Raw genomic sequence first — 16,961 nt, 5'->3', positions numbered from 1 at the left:
CTTTTGTCATACTTCTGTCTGTTTTCATTATTTGAATCTTGAGGCTGGCTTTAAAACCAGCTTTAATGACTTTGGTTTCTGGTGAAATCCCTGTGACACACTGGTGATCTGTTGCATTCCATCAGGATTAAAAAATTCTGCTGGAAAACAGAGTTAAACAGAGAGACATCTGAGCGGAGTTCAGGAAGTCTGACAACAGTCGGCTCTCATCGCCACACAAAAAAAACTAAGATGAAAGACTATCAGAATAATCCAGTACTGTTGCATAACAAGTGTGACAATGAACACATGAGCATTAGTCTCATATTTTTATTGCATTTCTGGAGGAGTACATTTTGTTGGAATTGGTTATTGAGAAATACAAGTTTCATCATAACATTGGTCATCAAATGATTCTGTTTGACAAGTTTTGGCAGGGTGACAAGATTATACTTGTGTGTCTGTGTGGTGAACACAAAGAGTCTTTGTTAGCTTTGCTTCTCTTTAACGTTGGAAACAAGGGAAAACATTAAAAATTCAAATGTTATGAAGAAAACTATACTTTTATTTGACTATTTATTAACCTGGACTCGTTCAGGCTCAAATTAACAGCACATAAACTGGAAATTATTAATTTGTGTATAGATTATAGACAAATGGCATCAATTTGTGAGTTTCTAAGCAAACTGGCTGTTCGTGGTCACTTTAATATTCACCATACAGACACCAGAGTGTTTTATCTTTTCCATTTTTGATGAGAAATGCAGCTAAATACATGATTTTATTGGTTATCTCGAGGTATCACAGGATGAGAGCAGCTCCTCAGGCTCCAGTTGGATGAAAGGCTTCTAGATTTGCATCGTGTACGCACTGTATGATTTTGAGTGCGCACATTCATAAACAGAAGAACAGATCAGTGTCCAGCTCCTCAGTGATGCTCTCATCACCATCTTCTTGGTCTGTATTCACAGTGCAGAAAACATGGACTTATCCTTCGTGGCCTCACGTTCACCAGTTAAAACTTCAAAAATCTTCAGTAATTCGCCGTAGTAAACTCAGACTGTAGTTGTGATGTGATGGGAATGGATTTTGAGTCAAATTTAAACCATGTTGTGCAGTGTGAATACAGCTCTTTATCCTCTTATGGTGACATCGGTATCTTTAACGTTTGCCCCCGCAAACAATCTTCTTCACCATTTCCGCAATCTGTTCGTATGAAACACAAATATAAGTTAACTTATTATTAAGACACAACCATAAATCATGATCTGATCAGATTGACTTTATAACGTGAATGGATGATGACAAAATTGTGAAATAGCATAAATAGCTGACCTCTGAGGGATTGGGAAACTTTCCCTCCGCCAGTTTGGAGAAAATCAGCTCACCATTAACCGTCACCTCAAAGCTGTCTGTATAAAGAACACAAATGTAAATTAGATACACACAGTGTGTTGAATCTAATGCTTTATCTGCAACCAGTCAAACCGGATCATGGTGAGCTTGTGACACGGCGCAGGGTGTAGCACAGTACACATACTGTAATTAAATGTCTGGGAGGCAATGAGCAGCATAACAAAGAAAAAACAGTAAAGATTGTAGATTTGAGCCAAAGGAAGAAATGAGCACATTTTCCAGATTCAGAATTTTGTTTTAAAACAATTGTTAACCCAGAAGCTGAGCGGCCTTTGCAGAGCTCTTTGTGCTCTTCGTTTTTTTTTTTTAGTTCTTTTTCTTTTGAAATTTATATGAAGCAAATCATTGGTAAGTCTAGAGAACGTGGACTGGCTGTGATGCAGAGACACAACACAGAGACTGTCCGACTGCATGATGGAGTAACCTTTCTGCCACAGAAGAAGAAAAGAAGAAAAGAGGGAAGGGGATGTTACAACAACAAACAGTAAAAATGAAAAATATTGTCTCTATTACACACAGAAAACACACATACTACTGCTTGTCTTTGAGTGACTTCAAAGACAATACAGCACTTCAGGAAACACGCACGTATTGTCTTTTTTATCGTTTCCCTGCTTTCTCCACACCACACCACACCAACAAAAACAGACAGCAGCTCACTGGGTTTCTGACTGATGACTTTCTTCATAACCACATCAGGAACCAGGTCTGTGATGGCGTTGGCCACATCCCTGTAGCGGGAGCCATAACCTCATCTTGCGCTGTGGAACAATGCAAAAGAAACCACAGAATTAATAAAAGTGTGCCGAGATAGTCATGGTTCATCCAGATGACCAAGAAGAAAAAAATGCACTTAGATAAATGTCTTCCTCATCCATGAGGAATGAGAAAGTGGGTAGTAGACTAAACTAACTAAAACTAAACTAAACCAATGAGGATTTGTTTGCTTTTTTCATAATACTAAGTTGAAAAGTAAGTGAGCACCCCCTTTGGTTTGGTTCCTTTTCTCTTTTCCAAATAACCACATCTTTCTGCTGTCATTTGAACTCTGAAATGCAGACTTATAAAAATGAGAGTCAGTTGCTCCCTCCTCTAACTAGCATGGACTTGTTTTGGTAACATTTTTGAGCTTGGCACCGACACTGATCTGTAAAACCAAACAACAGAGCACATTTACTCCTCTTAATGAAGTGAATTCATGAACTTACCAGTGTTCAATTTGGACTTGAGCCATGGTTTTGCGGTTGTTTTTGAGTCGACCTGCAGCAGAGATGGAGACGTCCTTCGAGCACAAAGTGGAGCTGCAACAAAATGCAATGTCACGGCTGCACTTCCTTATTTTATGAACCACACCCAGAGGGAGGAGAGCCAGTCTGTATGCTTCTTGCAGCATTATTCCAGCCTGACTCACCTCATCATTACTATTGTGTTTTTCCCTGGTACTTGATCTAAGGCTGAGAAAAACAAGAGAACAAGAGGAGTGTAGCATGCATGGGGAACAACAAGGTCATTTTAGTCCACTTCCTATAAAAAAAGAAAAAAAAAGAAAAAAGTTTTGTGGAGGAATTCAGGAATTCAGACTGCATCGTCGCAGTTGAGCTTATAGTCGGATCCACTGAGTCAGCTGAGCTTTTAGACATGAAGTGAGATAAGCAGCACAGTGTTTTACTGTTTCACATCACTGCACAGTCTTTGCTCAGGTGAACAGAGGTTATTGTGAGTGGCTAAGTCCTATTTTGTGGCATAACTGTATACTATAAATTTCCATGAGGTCATCCAGGCTGAGCTGAATTATTTGAAGCCCCTCTGGAGACTCAAGATTGAGCCATTCTTCCATGAAGGGATAGTGAAGCTTGAACATCAGTGGACCAAATGCATTTCCAGTAAAGGAGAATAACGTGAAAACAATCTTTCTCTTGCATCTTTTTCTGGGCAAGGCTGAGAAGACGCGGACGCGTCCAGTAGAAACACGACTGAGTGATCCTTTCCCATGTTTGTGTGCTCAGAGGCCCGCGAGAAATGTCATCATCCATCCAGGGATGAGAACGTTTGGTCTGTGTGGACCGCAACCATGGACACTTGCTTAAGGTTGTGTGACGAGACTTGCTGGTACCCACACATGTACAACTCTGCACTCAAAGGATAGAAGGAAACACAAATCCTGTTCAAATGTGAGACGGAATTCACAGGCGAGGAACCCTGAACTGATGTTTGACAGAATGAACAGTACCGCAAGCTTGCAAAGTAGTTTTCCACAGTCGCGGAACGCATCAACTTTGACTACATATAACAATATAGAGATTCTTTTACAACAGTAATGTGGGTTTTTTTTTTTTACATTTTATTTGTTTCAAATGATGTCCAGTACAAAATGTATACAGTAATACCCTTACATTTGTCAGTTCCCCTGAATAAAATATTTAAATCTTTTCAGCTCATGCCAGATAAACAGTATCTATAAGATACACTAGATTGCTCAAACAACAGTTGATGACAAAGATATAGCAATAGTACCTTTGTAACAATAAAAACCATCAGTCATATTTTGGTGGACACACTTTCAATACAATAAAATTACACACAATGGTCTGTAAAAGTTGCATTGCCATCTGCCCATAAATTACAAGATTTTCAAATTCATGTATATTTTTAATTAACTAAGACATAACTCAGAAACACAAGTCTTTACACTGATAAAAAATAAGATGTGTTGGCAAACTGCAGTGCTGCAGTGACCGAGTCCAAGCACGCTGTCCTCTCAAAAGCTGCTTTAACAGGTGAACAATGCACTTATGATTTCATCTTTTTTCCTGTTTTTTTTTGTTAAAACAAGGCAACTTTTCAAACTTTATAATAAATAATAAAGCCTCTGCAATGGTACTGTACCTGTTGATATATCCAGTTTTCATAATATATTTCTATATATATATATATATGTATATTTGTTAATGTGTACATATTCCCCCCCCCAATGTGTTACAAAACAAAAGTTTAGATGCTTGGATTGTGTGCTGCGCAGCATTTCCGTGGGATTGACAAAAACATGACGCAGACTGCATGCACTGGTTTTCATGGAAACCGAGGTGGGACTCTTCCAGTTGATTGGATGCACCTTCTTCCTCCTTGGCTTTGACTCATATTAAATAAAAAAAACAAAACAAAAAAAACAGTGAGGACTCTTGGTCACTCACATCCTCTTGCTCACTCGCTTCGGACTGATCACAGCATCTGCCTCATTGACTGGCGGGACTCCTTCATGTCGCCCCCTGAGTTGGAAGGGTCTTCTTGTGGGAATGTCACCTTATCTGGTGTGTACTCGTTCCTCTTCAGGTCTGAAGAACAGCAAAGGAAAAGTCAAAGATACTTTAGAGATTTTTTATTCAATAATGATTTTATAATCAGGGTATCAGCATGTTTCAGGAAACTAAATTTAATACTGATCAAATTCAGGACCTCACAAAATGTGCGCCTGGTTGGCAGGTTCTTAGTGGCAGAGCAATGATCGTCTTTCCAGTTTAAAACATGCATCCGGAGGAGTACTTCCAGAAGGAGGGCAGATGAAAATGAGAGCTAATGGTCAAACTAAAGTGAAAGCATGGAAGCGACCTTCATATTTGTGTTCAAACATAACTTATACATTCATGATAACAATTCATTCTCCACAAGATTTTGCACACTCTAGATCGGGGGTCTCAACGCGTCGCTCACGAGCTACCAGTAGCTCCCAGTCACTTTCCCAGTAACTAATCACTAACTAATCAAAGGCTTACATGTTTATCCACTCAAACTCAGAGGTGTCCCGCCCCCCTTTTATCACAAATGATTATTTGCCAATTAGTTGTCAAACACTTGCGCTGCTGTCATCTTGATGGGGTGAGGCACCACTGCTCATACAGTGAGAGGCCAAAATAGTTCTCTTGTGAAGTGATATGACATGTGGGCAGATAATAACAAAATGGGGGTGGAGTGGCTCAGTGGTTAAGACCCTACCTTGTGTACCAAAGACATCATGGTCGCAAGTTCGATTCCACCCCTGGCTAATTGTACTTGATTCCATTGTAAGTCGCTTTGGATAAAAGCGTCTGCTAAATGACATGTAATGTAATGTAAAAAATGAAAAATGTATAAGAAGTGCATAATATTGGTGTAATTTTTGCTTCGACAGCATTGACGCTTTAATTTATGTGAGATACACTAGAAAGAAATCCATATACTGTATTACAGAAAAAAACTAAATGCAAATGGAGGCGAATGAAATACTAGAGTTGTGGACACTGTCACTTTGTAAATGTCCAGGCAAAACAAGCTCTATCAGTTTGTTTGGGTTGAAATAAGCTTTGAGAATTAATAAAAAAAACAAACAAAAAAAAACAACAACTTTTGGCCATTTGAATTTTGTAGCTCTCAGAAGAAAAAAGGTTGGCGATCCCTGCTCTAGATTCCTGTCCCTGTGCTAGTTTATGTGTACGCTTCATAATTAAAGCCCTATTCGGACGGGGGTTAACTTCACATTACAACGTCAGTAAAGATAACGGCGACGTTTATCTGGGGGAAAAAGTTCCTTTAAATGATCCCAAGTCATCTCTTGTTTCTCCAAGTAGTTTTCTGCAAATTTTCAAGCATGGAGGATCTGTGGCATTTTAAGACCTTTGAAAGCCAGATTTAAAGATTAATTATAGATGATGATCAAGGCCTTTATTCATTATATCCGCAGAAACCCAGATATTATAAAACTCCAAACACAACAAGTCTTCCAGATTTGAGAACAGACTCTATTTGACCACAGCAGAGCTATAATTTAGTGCAGGCATATGTAACTAAACAGCAACTGTAATGCAGCTCTCACCAGGAAGTTTGAGTTTGCGACAGCAGGAGTTGCAGTGGTGTTTTGCACGGAAGTTTCTGATTGCGTCATCCCCCAGATTGGCCGGTCCAAATATCATATCATATGATCTGCAGAGTGACACACAAAGCATTTATAGAAGTATTAATAGAAAAAAAGAGATTAATAAATCACACAACTGAAAGAATTGTGCGATAAAAGCACTCACCCTTTTTCACCACTCTTTATGACCGAAGGATCTGTCAGAATCTCCCCAACACCTGGCAAAGGTTCACAACAAATACACAAATCAAAAGATATCAAATGAATAAATAAATACATCAATACAAATCTGCTAAAGGAGAAAGTGGATACATTTACAATCACTTCAACCTCACAATTACTACACAAGCAACAAGCGTGACTGTGTTGTGCTGTCAAATGTTCTGAGTGCGAGTTCTAGTGCTGCTGATTATTACCCTGCAGGTCGAGCACCAGCAACTCTCCTCGTGTGTATTCGTAGGTCCAGTGGCTGAAGGCCAGCATGGTTTCCTCCAGGAGGTTGGTGGGGACGATCTCGTCCCCGTTGTTATTGTTGAACTTCCTGAACTCCCCAGTGATGCACTCCTCTATGGCGAACCACTGCCCGGCAGAGTGACAGTAGAGCAGAAACACCTCCAGGAACCTGAAAACACGACATAAAGTAAAACACCACAGCCAGTGTTGGATTTGTGTAAATGAGATTCCCGTGTGTGTGAATCCAGCAAACTTTGTTGCATGTGCGTTTACCTCGGTGAATAAGGAATTGTCTTCGGCCTGACTTGGTTGAAGGCAAAGGTCAGCTTCTGTGCAGCTCGTTGTTGTTGAATTTCCTGGTGGAAAAAGAAAGTGATAGATATGATTTTTATTATGACACAATATGACATGCAGTACTTGACAGGCAGTAAATTACACTACATATGAGCATAAAATAAGGCCTTCTTGAAATATAACCCCAAACTAAGTTGATGTCAAGCGGAGTTAAAGGAAGTGTTGTGTTGTTTGGTTTTCCTGTGCGTTTGCACAGTGGGGGATACAGCAGCCGAAAGTAGTCGTGATCCTTAAATGACAAATACACAAAATAAGGTGGGAAAAACAAAAGTTATCACTCTTCATTGGGAGTTCCCCCCCGGAAGTTAAAGAAGAGACGGAAAAGCAGTCGGGAACCAAAATGAAACGGTTCATTACCATGAACAGAAACATGGATTTCTAAGGATTTTGTGCACTTCAAATGGAAGCAACAGCCGAATCAAAAGAAGGGTTTGTGATTGGCTCCATGTTGTCGGGCAAAACTGCGGCCTTGTCAGACGTGTCTGCAGAGTGAAATCTAATTGCTGGCAGACTCGGCCAGGTTCAGCCAGGCTAGCCGAATCCAGTCCCATCATACAAAGTAGATCTCATTATCACTATATTACAAAAATGAAGTCACAAGATGATACATTTCTGCTTCATACCCTGAGACAAAGGTGCAGAACTGTGTCCTCCTTGTAGATGCTCTGCCATGTTTGGACCACCTCAGGGAGGAAGGACTTGACTATATACAGGTGTCCTGGTTTGAGAATGTCATACTCTGACCAAGTGCAGAGCACCTTGAGGGCTCGCCTGAGTCCTCCACCCATTTCCTCCTTGCTGAGGAACTCTATTTTGGCACAGAGGCCCCGCTGGGCCCAGGAAGACATGCTGTTGTTGATAGTGTTGGGAGAGCTCTCCTCCAAACAGTACACGGTCACAGGCTCCCCTGATGAAAAGAGAGAAACATTAAGAGAGTAGTAAAAGTAGTTTCCTTACATAGAAACGTGATCCCCCTGTCAGAGTCTGCATCCTGATATATTCTCTTTACCAAGTGTCCACTGTAACAATGTCAATCACACTAGTGTCTGCTCATATGTTGCACTTCATCGTTTATTTTACTCTAAAAAGAATATAAAGAACCCTGATTAAAGAATATAATTAAAATGTTCATTTTCTATTGACAAAGACCTCAAATTTGGAGTTGAGACCATTAACTCCTCCAAAAAGAGTTATCTGACACTATAAAGCAAATGACAAATAGGCTCATTTTCTCATAGACTACTACTGAAACTGAGTTTTAAACCAGGAACAAGTGCTGTATGGTCTCTTAATTATCATAGGTGTAAACATGCAATAAATCAGTCAGCTTAATAACCCATTTCTTTTAAAACCAGCAGATCAGTTGTTTTGCGACCATGCCATCTATTTTGTCAGCACAAAAACAAAAATGCAGACAGAAACAATGTATAATTATTCTTTAAAGAAAGATGTTGGACAGGAAAATGACAACCATGTCTGTCTGAAACTAGCAAAGAGTCAGTCCTGCCCCTGTAATTACTTCGTAAAATTCTATTTCAAGCTTCTAGTTTTGATGGAAAAATAACAATTTAAGTGAAGGGTTGTCAACCATATTTATTTTTGCCAGTTATGTGTTCTGTGTGAGCAATATTAAGCAAAAAGGTGCTCAAAGTGTTCTCCTGTACTTCTCAAAAACAAAAACAAAATGCAGTTTTCTCTAACTTTGCTCAACACTTACCTCTTGGGGGCACAGGAGTGAAAGGAATGCTCTGCGACAGCCTCATCAAGTTGTTTCGCTCGACAGCTACAGGAGAAGCACAAAGGTACGCACACGGAAACAAAACAAAAGCATGTTAACAGAGCTGTAGTGAATAGTGCTACATGTACATTATTCATTCAAATGCAACAATTTCTCATTGCTCTTTGCATTTGTGAAATACTGAGCGTTTTAATCTATGGTGGGAAATTCCTAAAAATGAGCAAAAATGAAATACATTTAGTTTTAATGACAAATAGTACATTAAAACACAGTAAAACCACCAACATATCGACACATCTATTCCTCACCTGAGTACTGGTAGTTTTCCATGGGCTTGAAAGGTGATCCAATAGCTGCAAAGAACACAAAAGGACTTTTTGTGATTTTTAGAAAAAAAAAGGAATTCTCAGCTATCAGTTGCAGCAGGAAGGAAATGAGGGGGTTGGTGGTTTGATATCCAACAAAGTTTACAGGCTGGATTCTAACCACGCGTATTGTTGACAAATGTATTGAAAAGGTTGATGTTATTTCATGAACATGCAAAATGGGAGTTCACAGAACAAGCCTTTGTTCATGTAGTGGGCAGGAATGCTGGAAAAAAACTGCTGATTGTGGAGTTTCATCCACAGTTTATTAAAAATACTTTTCAGGGCTGTTATGGGATCATGTCCGTCTCTCCTGAGCTCCTCTCATTTGAGGAGGCCAGATAAACACACTCATTTCATTCATCACAGACAACCTGAGACAATCTTTCCATCTCAAACTCTCTGCTGATACGGACACGTGTTTTATTGCTTTCATTATTCTTTGTGATGTGTCAGAGGGGACCTGTACAGTGAAAGAGTCGAGGAGCGTCTGCTCTGTCATTGGTCAAAGTCTCCCATCACTCCTATATCTGCCCTGTGATCTGATTGGACAAAGAGTCACACCACGCTAAAGATTTAGTTGTGAGGCTTTTACATTGAGCCCAGATGAGGTGCAGACATGTCAGCGTATCCCAGATCACGTCATTTACATTATGTTGAGGTTTCTATGGATTTACTGATTAATAATGCCTAAAAATCCTGCCTAGCATGCATTTATTCCAACTAAAACACAGCAACGGCCTGTAGATGTCACTGCACAATAATAGATGCAGAGAAGAAGGCCCCATGTTCAGTCACTACACCAGTTTTGTTACCTCCACCTACAAGCGTTATGTTTTTGCTGGCGTTTGTTTATGAGCAACATAAATCAAAAAGTTAAGAACAGATTCAATTAGGTTTCTGTGGATGCAAGTAAAGAGTTTGGTGGTAGACCAGTATCATTTTGTCTTTTTCAAAAACGTTTTGCCTTGTGTGAGAGGAGCGTATAATGACAAATAGATCATAAAAAATTATGAATTACAATATAAATGCGGTGTTTATTATGCTAGTTTAACCTATGCTGCTGATACTACTGATATTGTTGTTTTCAGAATAATGAACAGATCCATCTAAAGATCTCTTTTTTAATTCATTCGAGTATATTCACTGAAATAAAACATTTTTGCTTGTTTTGTTGGTTCTGTCAAGTACTCACAGTCCTTTCTGGCTCCCAGGTGCGTGTGTCGTGGCATGTAGATAGGAAGTGCTGCTGTGACCACAAGAGGAAAAAGGTGAGTAAAACTTCAACCCATTTACATACAAGAGCTAACATACTGCTTCTCATGCAGTGTTCTGTAAAATGTGCTTTAATTTTCATAAATTGGTCAAAGGTTTCCCAAACCTATTTACAAAATGGTTGGAATTGCAAGCTGCAAAACTATTATTTAAGTAGTATTAAAATAGCAGATTCAAGTTTCCTTTCTCATTCAACTATTGATTGTCAAATTATACCAAGAAAAACACATGACAGGATCCCTGGATTATCCCTCCCCCCAGAACTTTGGCTGAGACAGAAAAGGAGAACCACAAATATAATGCAATGTCACAACATTGATCTTTTCTGATTACTTAAGACAGTCTGATATTACACACTGATGTAACTTGAGATAAATCACGACCAAACAGAAACAAAGGTCGAATAATATAAACGTTGCTGGACCCACTGATGCAGACCAAAATGATCCTGACTCAGAGTCATACAGTGAGAGAAAGAACAAATAAATCCACTCATCTTACCATTTAGAGTATCTTGGTCAGTTGCTTGTCTAATAAAAGGACAAAACAAGCAAAGCAGAGAGTAATGAGTTAAACAAGAAAACCAAAATATTACACACATACATATCACAGAGATTCACAGGAGATTTAACCGCTGGATTGCAGTTAAACCAGCGAGCGTCAGATCTCAATTTGAACACAAACTGGTCAGACTTTTGTCTGTATGCATTTTCATATACAATAAATAAGTAGTATTGGTTTTGTGGTCTGTACCACATATGTGTGTGTTTGTGTGTCTGCACTTACAGGCTGCTGGCTTGGGCTGATTTGAACTGAACTTTTTCCTGGTGAAGAAATGATTAAATGTTAAACAATGACTGATATGAATCAAGTTAGTTAGAGATCTACAAACAAGACCTTTGTACTCATGGAAGTATACACAGACACAATCCTTACCAGTATTGCAGCCCTGGGATCCTCATGGATGAGGATGTCTTCAGCTGACACTCTGCTTCTGTCCCTCTTTGTTAGAGCTAAACAAATGAATGAATGAATGACCGACAATCATCATGTGTTATTGTTGAAACAGCATTTATGAGATGAAAAGGTCTACAGTTCATTTGAGACAAGGGATAATTGTGGGCTTACTGCAGTCAGGATGAAGAAAAGCTGGTTTTCTGTCAAATTCTGTGAAACCAGCGTAGGAGTTGACAGCTCTGATCTGACCGTGACCTTCAAGCTGAGCCTGTGGTCATAAAAAGAGAGGCTTGAGAGGGTGACCATAACTCTGAAAAACTGATTACTTGGGTACACTAAAATGCAGCAAACTAACAAAAACACTGAGGCTGTGAAGGATGGAACAATGATTAGCACAATTTCATGATTCAAGGTTTCCTGTAGTTTTTTTTACTGGAGTTCCAATGACCTGAAATAAAGTGCACCTGCAATAATGTTATTTACCGAGTAATGTGACTCAAATCCACCCATCCAAGTATGGAGTAACTGTAAATGATTCATCAGAGCAGCACATCAAATGCTGCATGAGCTATGACATTCTAAAGTCAACTCCCAAAAAAAAGAATGCGCGGATTTCAGCGGCTGAAAGGTGTTGTTTCAGTCATGTGTGGTATTTCAACAATTTCTGAACATTTATGCGTTTCCGCTCGCGTGTTTCGTACTGAAACTGCATAAAACCACCTTATGACAAAGTTGATTACAAAGGTAGATCACAGGCAAATAATCACCTGTAATCTGGTCTGTGTAGCTGGGCTTTGCCGTGTGCTGGAAGAGGTGGTCTCTTTGGGTGTAGAGTGCTGGAGGTTCACACTGTCTTTGTGTCCTGGAAACAAAGAAATATTTTTATATTAGTTACACTATTCCATCAAAACAATTGTTCAGATCTTCTAAATTATGTAACAAATTCTCTTTTTCTATTGTGAATTGTTATGTAGCATTTACATCGTTATCAGGTGACAAGACCAACACCACAATGACATAATCACAGGTCAGAAGGTTGATTTTTATGAGAAACGCCTTCATACACCTCCACCCACCAAACACCACTTAATCAATCACTGGAATGAAAACTGATTTGAGCTCAATTATCATTAGGTCTTTTGGTTTTGAAAACCTCAGAACCACACACAGAAAGTTAAAAAAAAGGATTTAGTTTGAGCAGAGAAAGGAAAAAGATCTAGTGGGATCCTGATCTGGGAGATGGATAGACCCGAGCACCCTGCAGATGAAGCCCTCAACTTCAGACTGAAACTCAAACCTCTTATTGTGTCTGGCTCTCTTGCTGTGTTCCTCTTGTCAAATGGGACCTCTGACTCACTCTGTCCCTTACAGCAGGACTCTGGTGGTCCTGAACCGTTCTGCTTCCTGCTCCTTCTTTTGCAGGGTCTCCTGGTTACCACGGCAGGGGCCCGGGCAAACCTTGGCTTTGAGTTTTTTCCGTTTGAGTGACCCAGTGGTGTTTCGGCTTCAGGAGCCAGTGGGAGTTTTGTGTTTGATGTCTGTTTATTTGGAGAGCTTGAACTCCCTTCGTCATCACAAAACGCCTCATTCACATACCCAAAACTGACCTTAGGGTCTCTCTCCACACTTCCTAATCCCTCTGTGTTCTCAGGATTCACAGTGCAAGCAGGCAGGCAGGGAAGCTGAGCAGAGCCCGAGACAATGACAACAGTAGGATACACACACACACAGCTTTCATCCTCCTCTTTCATCTTGTCATCTACACCAGATTCACTCTCACTCTTAAACTTACCCACAAATGCACCAAACTCTACAGTGGTGCTGTCTGGCTGGAGGTGCTGCTGGTAAAGCCCAGCTAGCGCAAGCTCTGGGTGGCTGGAGCCACTGGGCTGGGAAGGGGTGCTGCTGATGTGGAAGTGAACATCGGAGGAGGAGGGTACGTTGGGTAAGCTGGAAGGGGAGTCGGAAAAGCCCGGCTCTTGTGGACGGGTCAGCTTACTGTGGGTGAGAGAGTGGCCTCGGAGACGCAGCTCTGGAGGGGAAGTGGCCACAGCACTTTGGACAAAGGCACTGGAGCCAGCACTGCCTGAGGACCCAGCCTCTACAGCAAGATGACGGAGCCAAAACAAGTCTTTTCTCTCTGGACTCAATGATGGGTTCATGATGGGGTCCTGCCCCAGTCCTGCTCCAGGGCTGGGACGGACTCTCCGGACACAGTCTGCCCCAGTTCCTCCCCCCACACCTATGCCAAAAAGAGAATCTGCTATGTCACCTCCTGTCTGGGGGAAAGAGGACTCAAACAAAGGCCCAACACTGCGTTTGCCTATCACAGACGATTTAGAGTGGGGGCCAGTGTCTGTTGCCACAGCGGCAATGCTGGGAACAACATTCTTTGACAAGCTGAGCTCTCGGGTGATCTGATTGTGGACCTTGCAGGCCTCGGATGCCCTCTGAGCAGTGAGGGTCTTCAGAGTGTCCACAGTCAAAGCTGAGAGGTCCTGCAGGTGGCCGATTTGAGAGTCCAGTGTGTGCAAAGAGCGTTTAATAAAGGTGACCTTGTTCCCGACCTCCTTCAGTTGCAAACACATGGTCTCAACTCTGGAAATGACAAAAAAGAAGCTTCAGTTAACTATAGCTCATCTCTTGCTACCTGCAAAGTCATGTTGAAAAAACTAACTTGAAAATGTTAACATTTAACTGTTAAAGGTGAAAACATAAAGGAATTATTAATTTTCTCTTTATTTATTTACTTTTATAGTCTCACCTTTCTGAGGTAAGACGTATGCGCTCCTCACTCCCAGTGTGAAATTGATCATCTTTTTCATGAAAGTACGTCTCCACACACTGTTCCTCAAAATCGTGAAGCTTCTTCTGGTCTTCCTCAGTTAGAAACAGCTCTAAAGAATATATAGGAGATTAAAAGATTATACTATAGAGTACACTTTTAGAGGTATCTTTGTCAACTAGTACATACAGTACATCATGCACAAACTTCCATTTGCTTTTCTTAATTGAATCTGCTTTCATTTGAATCTTTATTGAATATGAACCTTCATTAATCATACGTTCTGGTTAATGTGTTTGTTACCATAATACCAAAAATCAATTAATTGTATGATAATAACTACTTGGCACACAGACACACAAAAAATATTCTGTTTCTGAGGCTGGGGCTACACTGGATTCATTGCAGAATAAATATATTACTTCTCATTTCAGCACACTATAACAAATTAAAGTAGCCACCAAGTGAGCCATGCTGCTCTTTTTATAACAAGAGTTGTCATCCACTTTTAATACAAGCAGCACACAGAAAAACAGATAGTAAAAATAATGTTTGACCACCGTTTAATTGTCTGCATCTGTTTAAATATGTTAGAAAAGCAACACTGTCTCTAGCAATTCTGAAGTAACTGAAATAACAAGGCTTTTATTATCAAATATGTGTAGCATAGGGAGAAGAACTGCTTCTTTCTAAAACATTCTGACATTTAGACAAATACAGAGGCATATTTAGCAGTTGCTGTTGCACAAGCTTCACTGTGGCTACGGCCTGACATGTCGCAGAGAGCGAAAGTACGGTAGACGTACTTGGTCCGTAGGTATGCTCCTTCTTTCTCTTTCCACACATGCAGAAGAGAGAGTAGATATGGCACAGGAGGATGAAGGGTGGTGGGAGGACAGGCTTCTCATGGTAGGCCATTATGAAGTGGTAGCGTTGGTACTTCCACACCAGGTTAGAAATGGACTTCACTTGAATATACACATTGCTGGAGGACAGAGTATAGTAATGGCACACAATGAATACCCACATTTTTCCGTGAGGACACCTGGATTATCAACACTGAAGTGTGCACTTACTTGAAGAAGGCGATGAGGAGGTTGACCATTAGTATATACTGTACAAAGAGGTAGACTGCTTGTAGGAGAGGAGTCAGCCATACTCCTGCCTGACACAGTGGCTTCACACTGACATCACTGTTATTGGCACACACTGTGAAGAGAGGATGCAAGCTTATTGGCACCTACTTAAATAAAGGACAAAAAAACTAAACCAAATAAATCTAAATCTGGCATTTGTTTTATTTTTCTCTTTACAGAAGCTTGTACTACCCTGATGAAACCTACTAATACACACAGTAATAGACCAGGTGAAAAAATTCAATGGTGTGATACGTCAGGATGCCAACTCAGGTTAAGGAGAACAGCCAAGTGATTTGTTCCACCCAAGCTTGAATTTTGCCTTTTATAGACCCGTTACAGCCGAGTCGAGACTGTGGTGTGAGCTGTAGTGAAGCAGAAAGCCCTGCATCCAAAGACACCTGTGTTAGCTGCCTCTGTCTGTGAACCATGTTGAATGAAATGGGCTGTGAGGGGGGAACAATGATTAGGCCATCGTGGGTTTGATTTTAAGTGCTTGTTTTGAGTGGCAATCAGCTATCATGCCGTGGTAAGAGGCTTTGAATAAAACTGTTCTTACCCTCATAATCTGCCCTACCATCCACATCGTCCTTACCATCAATTTCATAGGCATACACTTCCCCATACATCATCCAATACGGTTGGAAGACCACATCCTTGGCCAGTGTCCAACTGGGCTCCTCCTCTGGGTACAGAATAGCTTTCCTGGGTACACCATAGCTCAGCAGGACTATAGCCATTATTACCACAATATAAAACATATTGGCCACCTGCAACACATGTCACACAGACTGAATGAAACAGGACAGATGGTGTTGTGATTACTTATGAGTGGGTTATAAAGTATAAACCAGAGCGCTATTAGTGCTATTCTGTCTATTCTGGAGATCCTATGAAATGTAGCTTGCTTAAAAGAATTTTAAACAACAAATCATTATAAGAAAAACAACAACAACTTGTTGAATAATTCAACAATTAATTAAACATTTCCTCCATTTGATCTGGTGTTCACTGTTTCAAAGTGAAGTTTTATTCCCTATATTGAAATCCTGTGCTGATGGTTACTTCACAACAGCTATGAGGGATCTGTGGTAGGTTCGAATTTAATCTAGTTTCACTTCGAGGAGGAGCTTTGGGGTTGCAATATTTTTGGAAATATAGATTTTGTTTGTATGTTAGCTTAGCTTAGCATAGCATAAAGAGCCACAAAAACATAACAGGGTTAAGGTCAAGCCAGAAGATATTCCCAAATATGGCCACCTATAAAATCACTGCATCCTTTAACATTTCTGTTTTAGTTGTTAGAGTTATTTATTAACCTTAGTGGTAGTTACGTTAGTCTAAACTGCGTTTTCTCTCACAAAATGTCAAGTGATGGAGCTTCATGAGACAATATATAGTATGTCACAATACCTGGTTACAGCGATGCAGATGACTTATGATGCACAAGTGTTATGAATGTTTAAATTAAAACAAAAACAAAAACATGAACAACTTTATAAATGCAAGAAGTGTCGCAAAAACTCACAGTATGTTTGGACTACAAGCTTTATCACAAATGGAGGGAAACAACCATAGTGTCACACCCTGAAGTAGCATAAGAGATTTGCAATAACAC

At 40.2% G+C, this 16,961-nt stretch overlaps 1 protein-coding gene and 1 long non-coding RNA gene across 7 annotated transcripts in view; both read right to left on the bottom strand.

The window, feature by feature from the left end:
• Window positions 1-295: 295 nt before the first annotated feature.
• Window positions 296-2,720, bottom strand: LOC122772004. Its single transcript, XR_006360725.1, has 4 exons — window positions 2,604-2,720; window positions 2,056-2,156; window positions 1,315-1,391; window positions 296-1,185 (listed from the first exon to the last, which is right to left on the bottom strand). It is a non-coding gene; the product is annotated as an uncharacterized LOC122772004 (long non-coding RNA).
• Window positions 2,721-3,713: 993 nt separating this feature from the next.
• Window positions 3,714-16,961, bottom strand: part of trpm7 (transient receptor potential cation channel, subfamily M, member 7) — a 35,387-nt gene continuing 22,139 nt past the window's right edge. For 2 of the 6 annotated variants that reach the window (XM_044029918.1, XM_044029916.1), the window contains exons 22-40: window positions 15,939-16,113; window positions 15,284-15,416; window positions 15,014-15,192; window positions 14,187-14,319; window positions 13,215-14,020; window positions 12,190-12,284; window positions 11,594-11,690; window positions 11,402-11,478; window positions 11,252-11,289; window positions 10,967-10,995; window positions 10,386-10,439; window positions 9,134-9,178; window positions 8,805-8,870; window positions 7,711-7,994; window positions 7,007-7,089; window positions 6,697-6,902; window positions 6,447-6,498; window positions 6,242-6,348; window positions 3,714-4,727 (exon numbers count right to left, since the gene is read on the bottom strand). In XM_044029918.1, coding sequence (XP_043885853.1) covers window positions 4,615-4,727; window positions 6,242-6,348; window positions 6,447-6,498; window positions 6,697-6,902; window positions 7,007-7,089; window positions 7,711-7,994; window positions 8,805-8,870; window positions 9,134-9,178; window positions 10,386-10,439; window positions 10,967-10,995; window positions 11,252-11,289; window positions 11,402-11,478; window positions 11,594-11,690; window positions 12,190-12,284; window positions 13,215-14,020; window positions 14,187-14,319; window positions 15,014-15,192; window positions 15,284-15,416; window positions 15,939-16,113 — 2,772 coding nt within the window. In that variant the 3' untranslated portion in view covers window positions 3,714-4,614. Of the gene's footprint in view, window positions 4,728-6,241; window positions 6,349-6,446; window positions 6,499-6,696; window positions 6,903-7,006; window positions 7,090-7,710; window positions 7,995-8,804; window positions 8,871-9,133; window positions 9,179-10,385; window positions 10,440-10,966; window positions 10,996-11,251; window positions 11,290-11,401; window positions 11,479-11,593; window positions 11,691-12,189; window positions 12,285-12,719; window positions 14,021-14,172; window positions 14,320-15,013; window positions 15,193-15,283; window positions 15,417-15,938; window positions 16,931-16,961 lie in introns of those variants that run through there. The other 4 variants (XM_044029923.1, XM_044029917.1, XM_044029920.1 and 1 more) reach the window with 4 other exon arrangements.

The sequence above is a fragment of the Solea senegalensis genome, linkage group LG7 (assembly GCF_019176455.1).
Source record: "Solea senegalensis isolate Sse05_10M linkage group LG7, IFAPA_SoseM_1, whole genome shotgun sequence".
NCBI classification, from domain to species: domain Eukaryota; kingdom Metazoa; phylum Chordata; class Actinopteri; order Pleuronectiformes; family Soleidae; genus Solea; species Solea senegalensis.
This window is presented reverse-complemented; position numbering and strand designations above follow the sequence as displayed.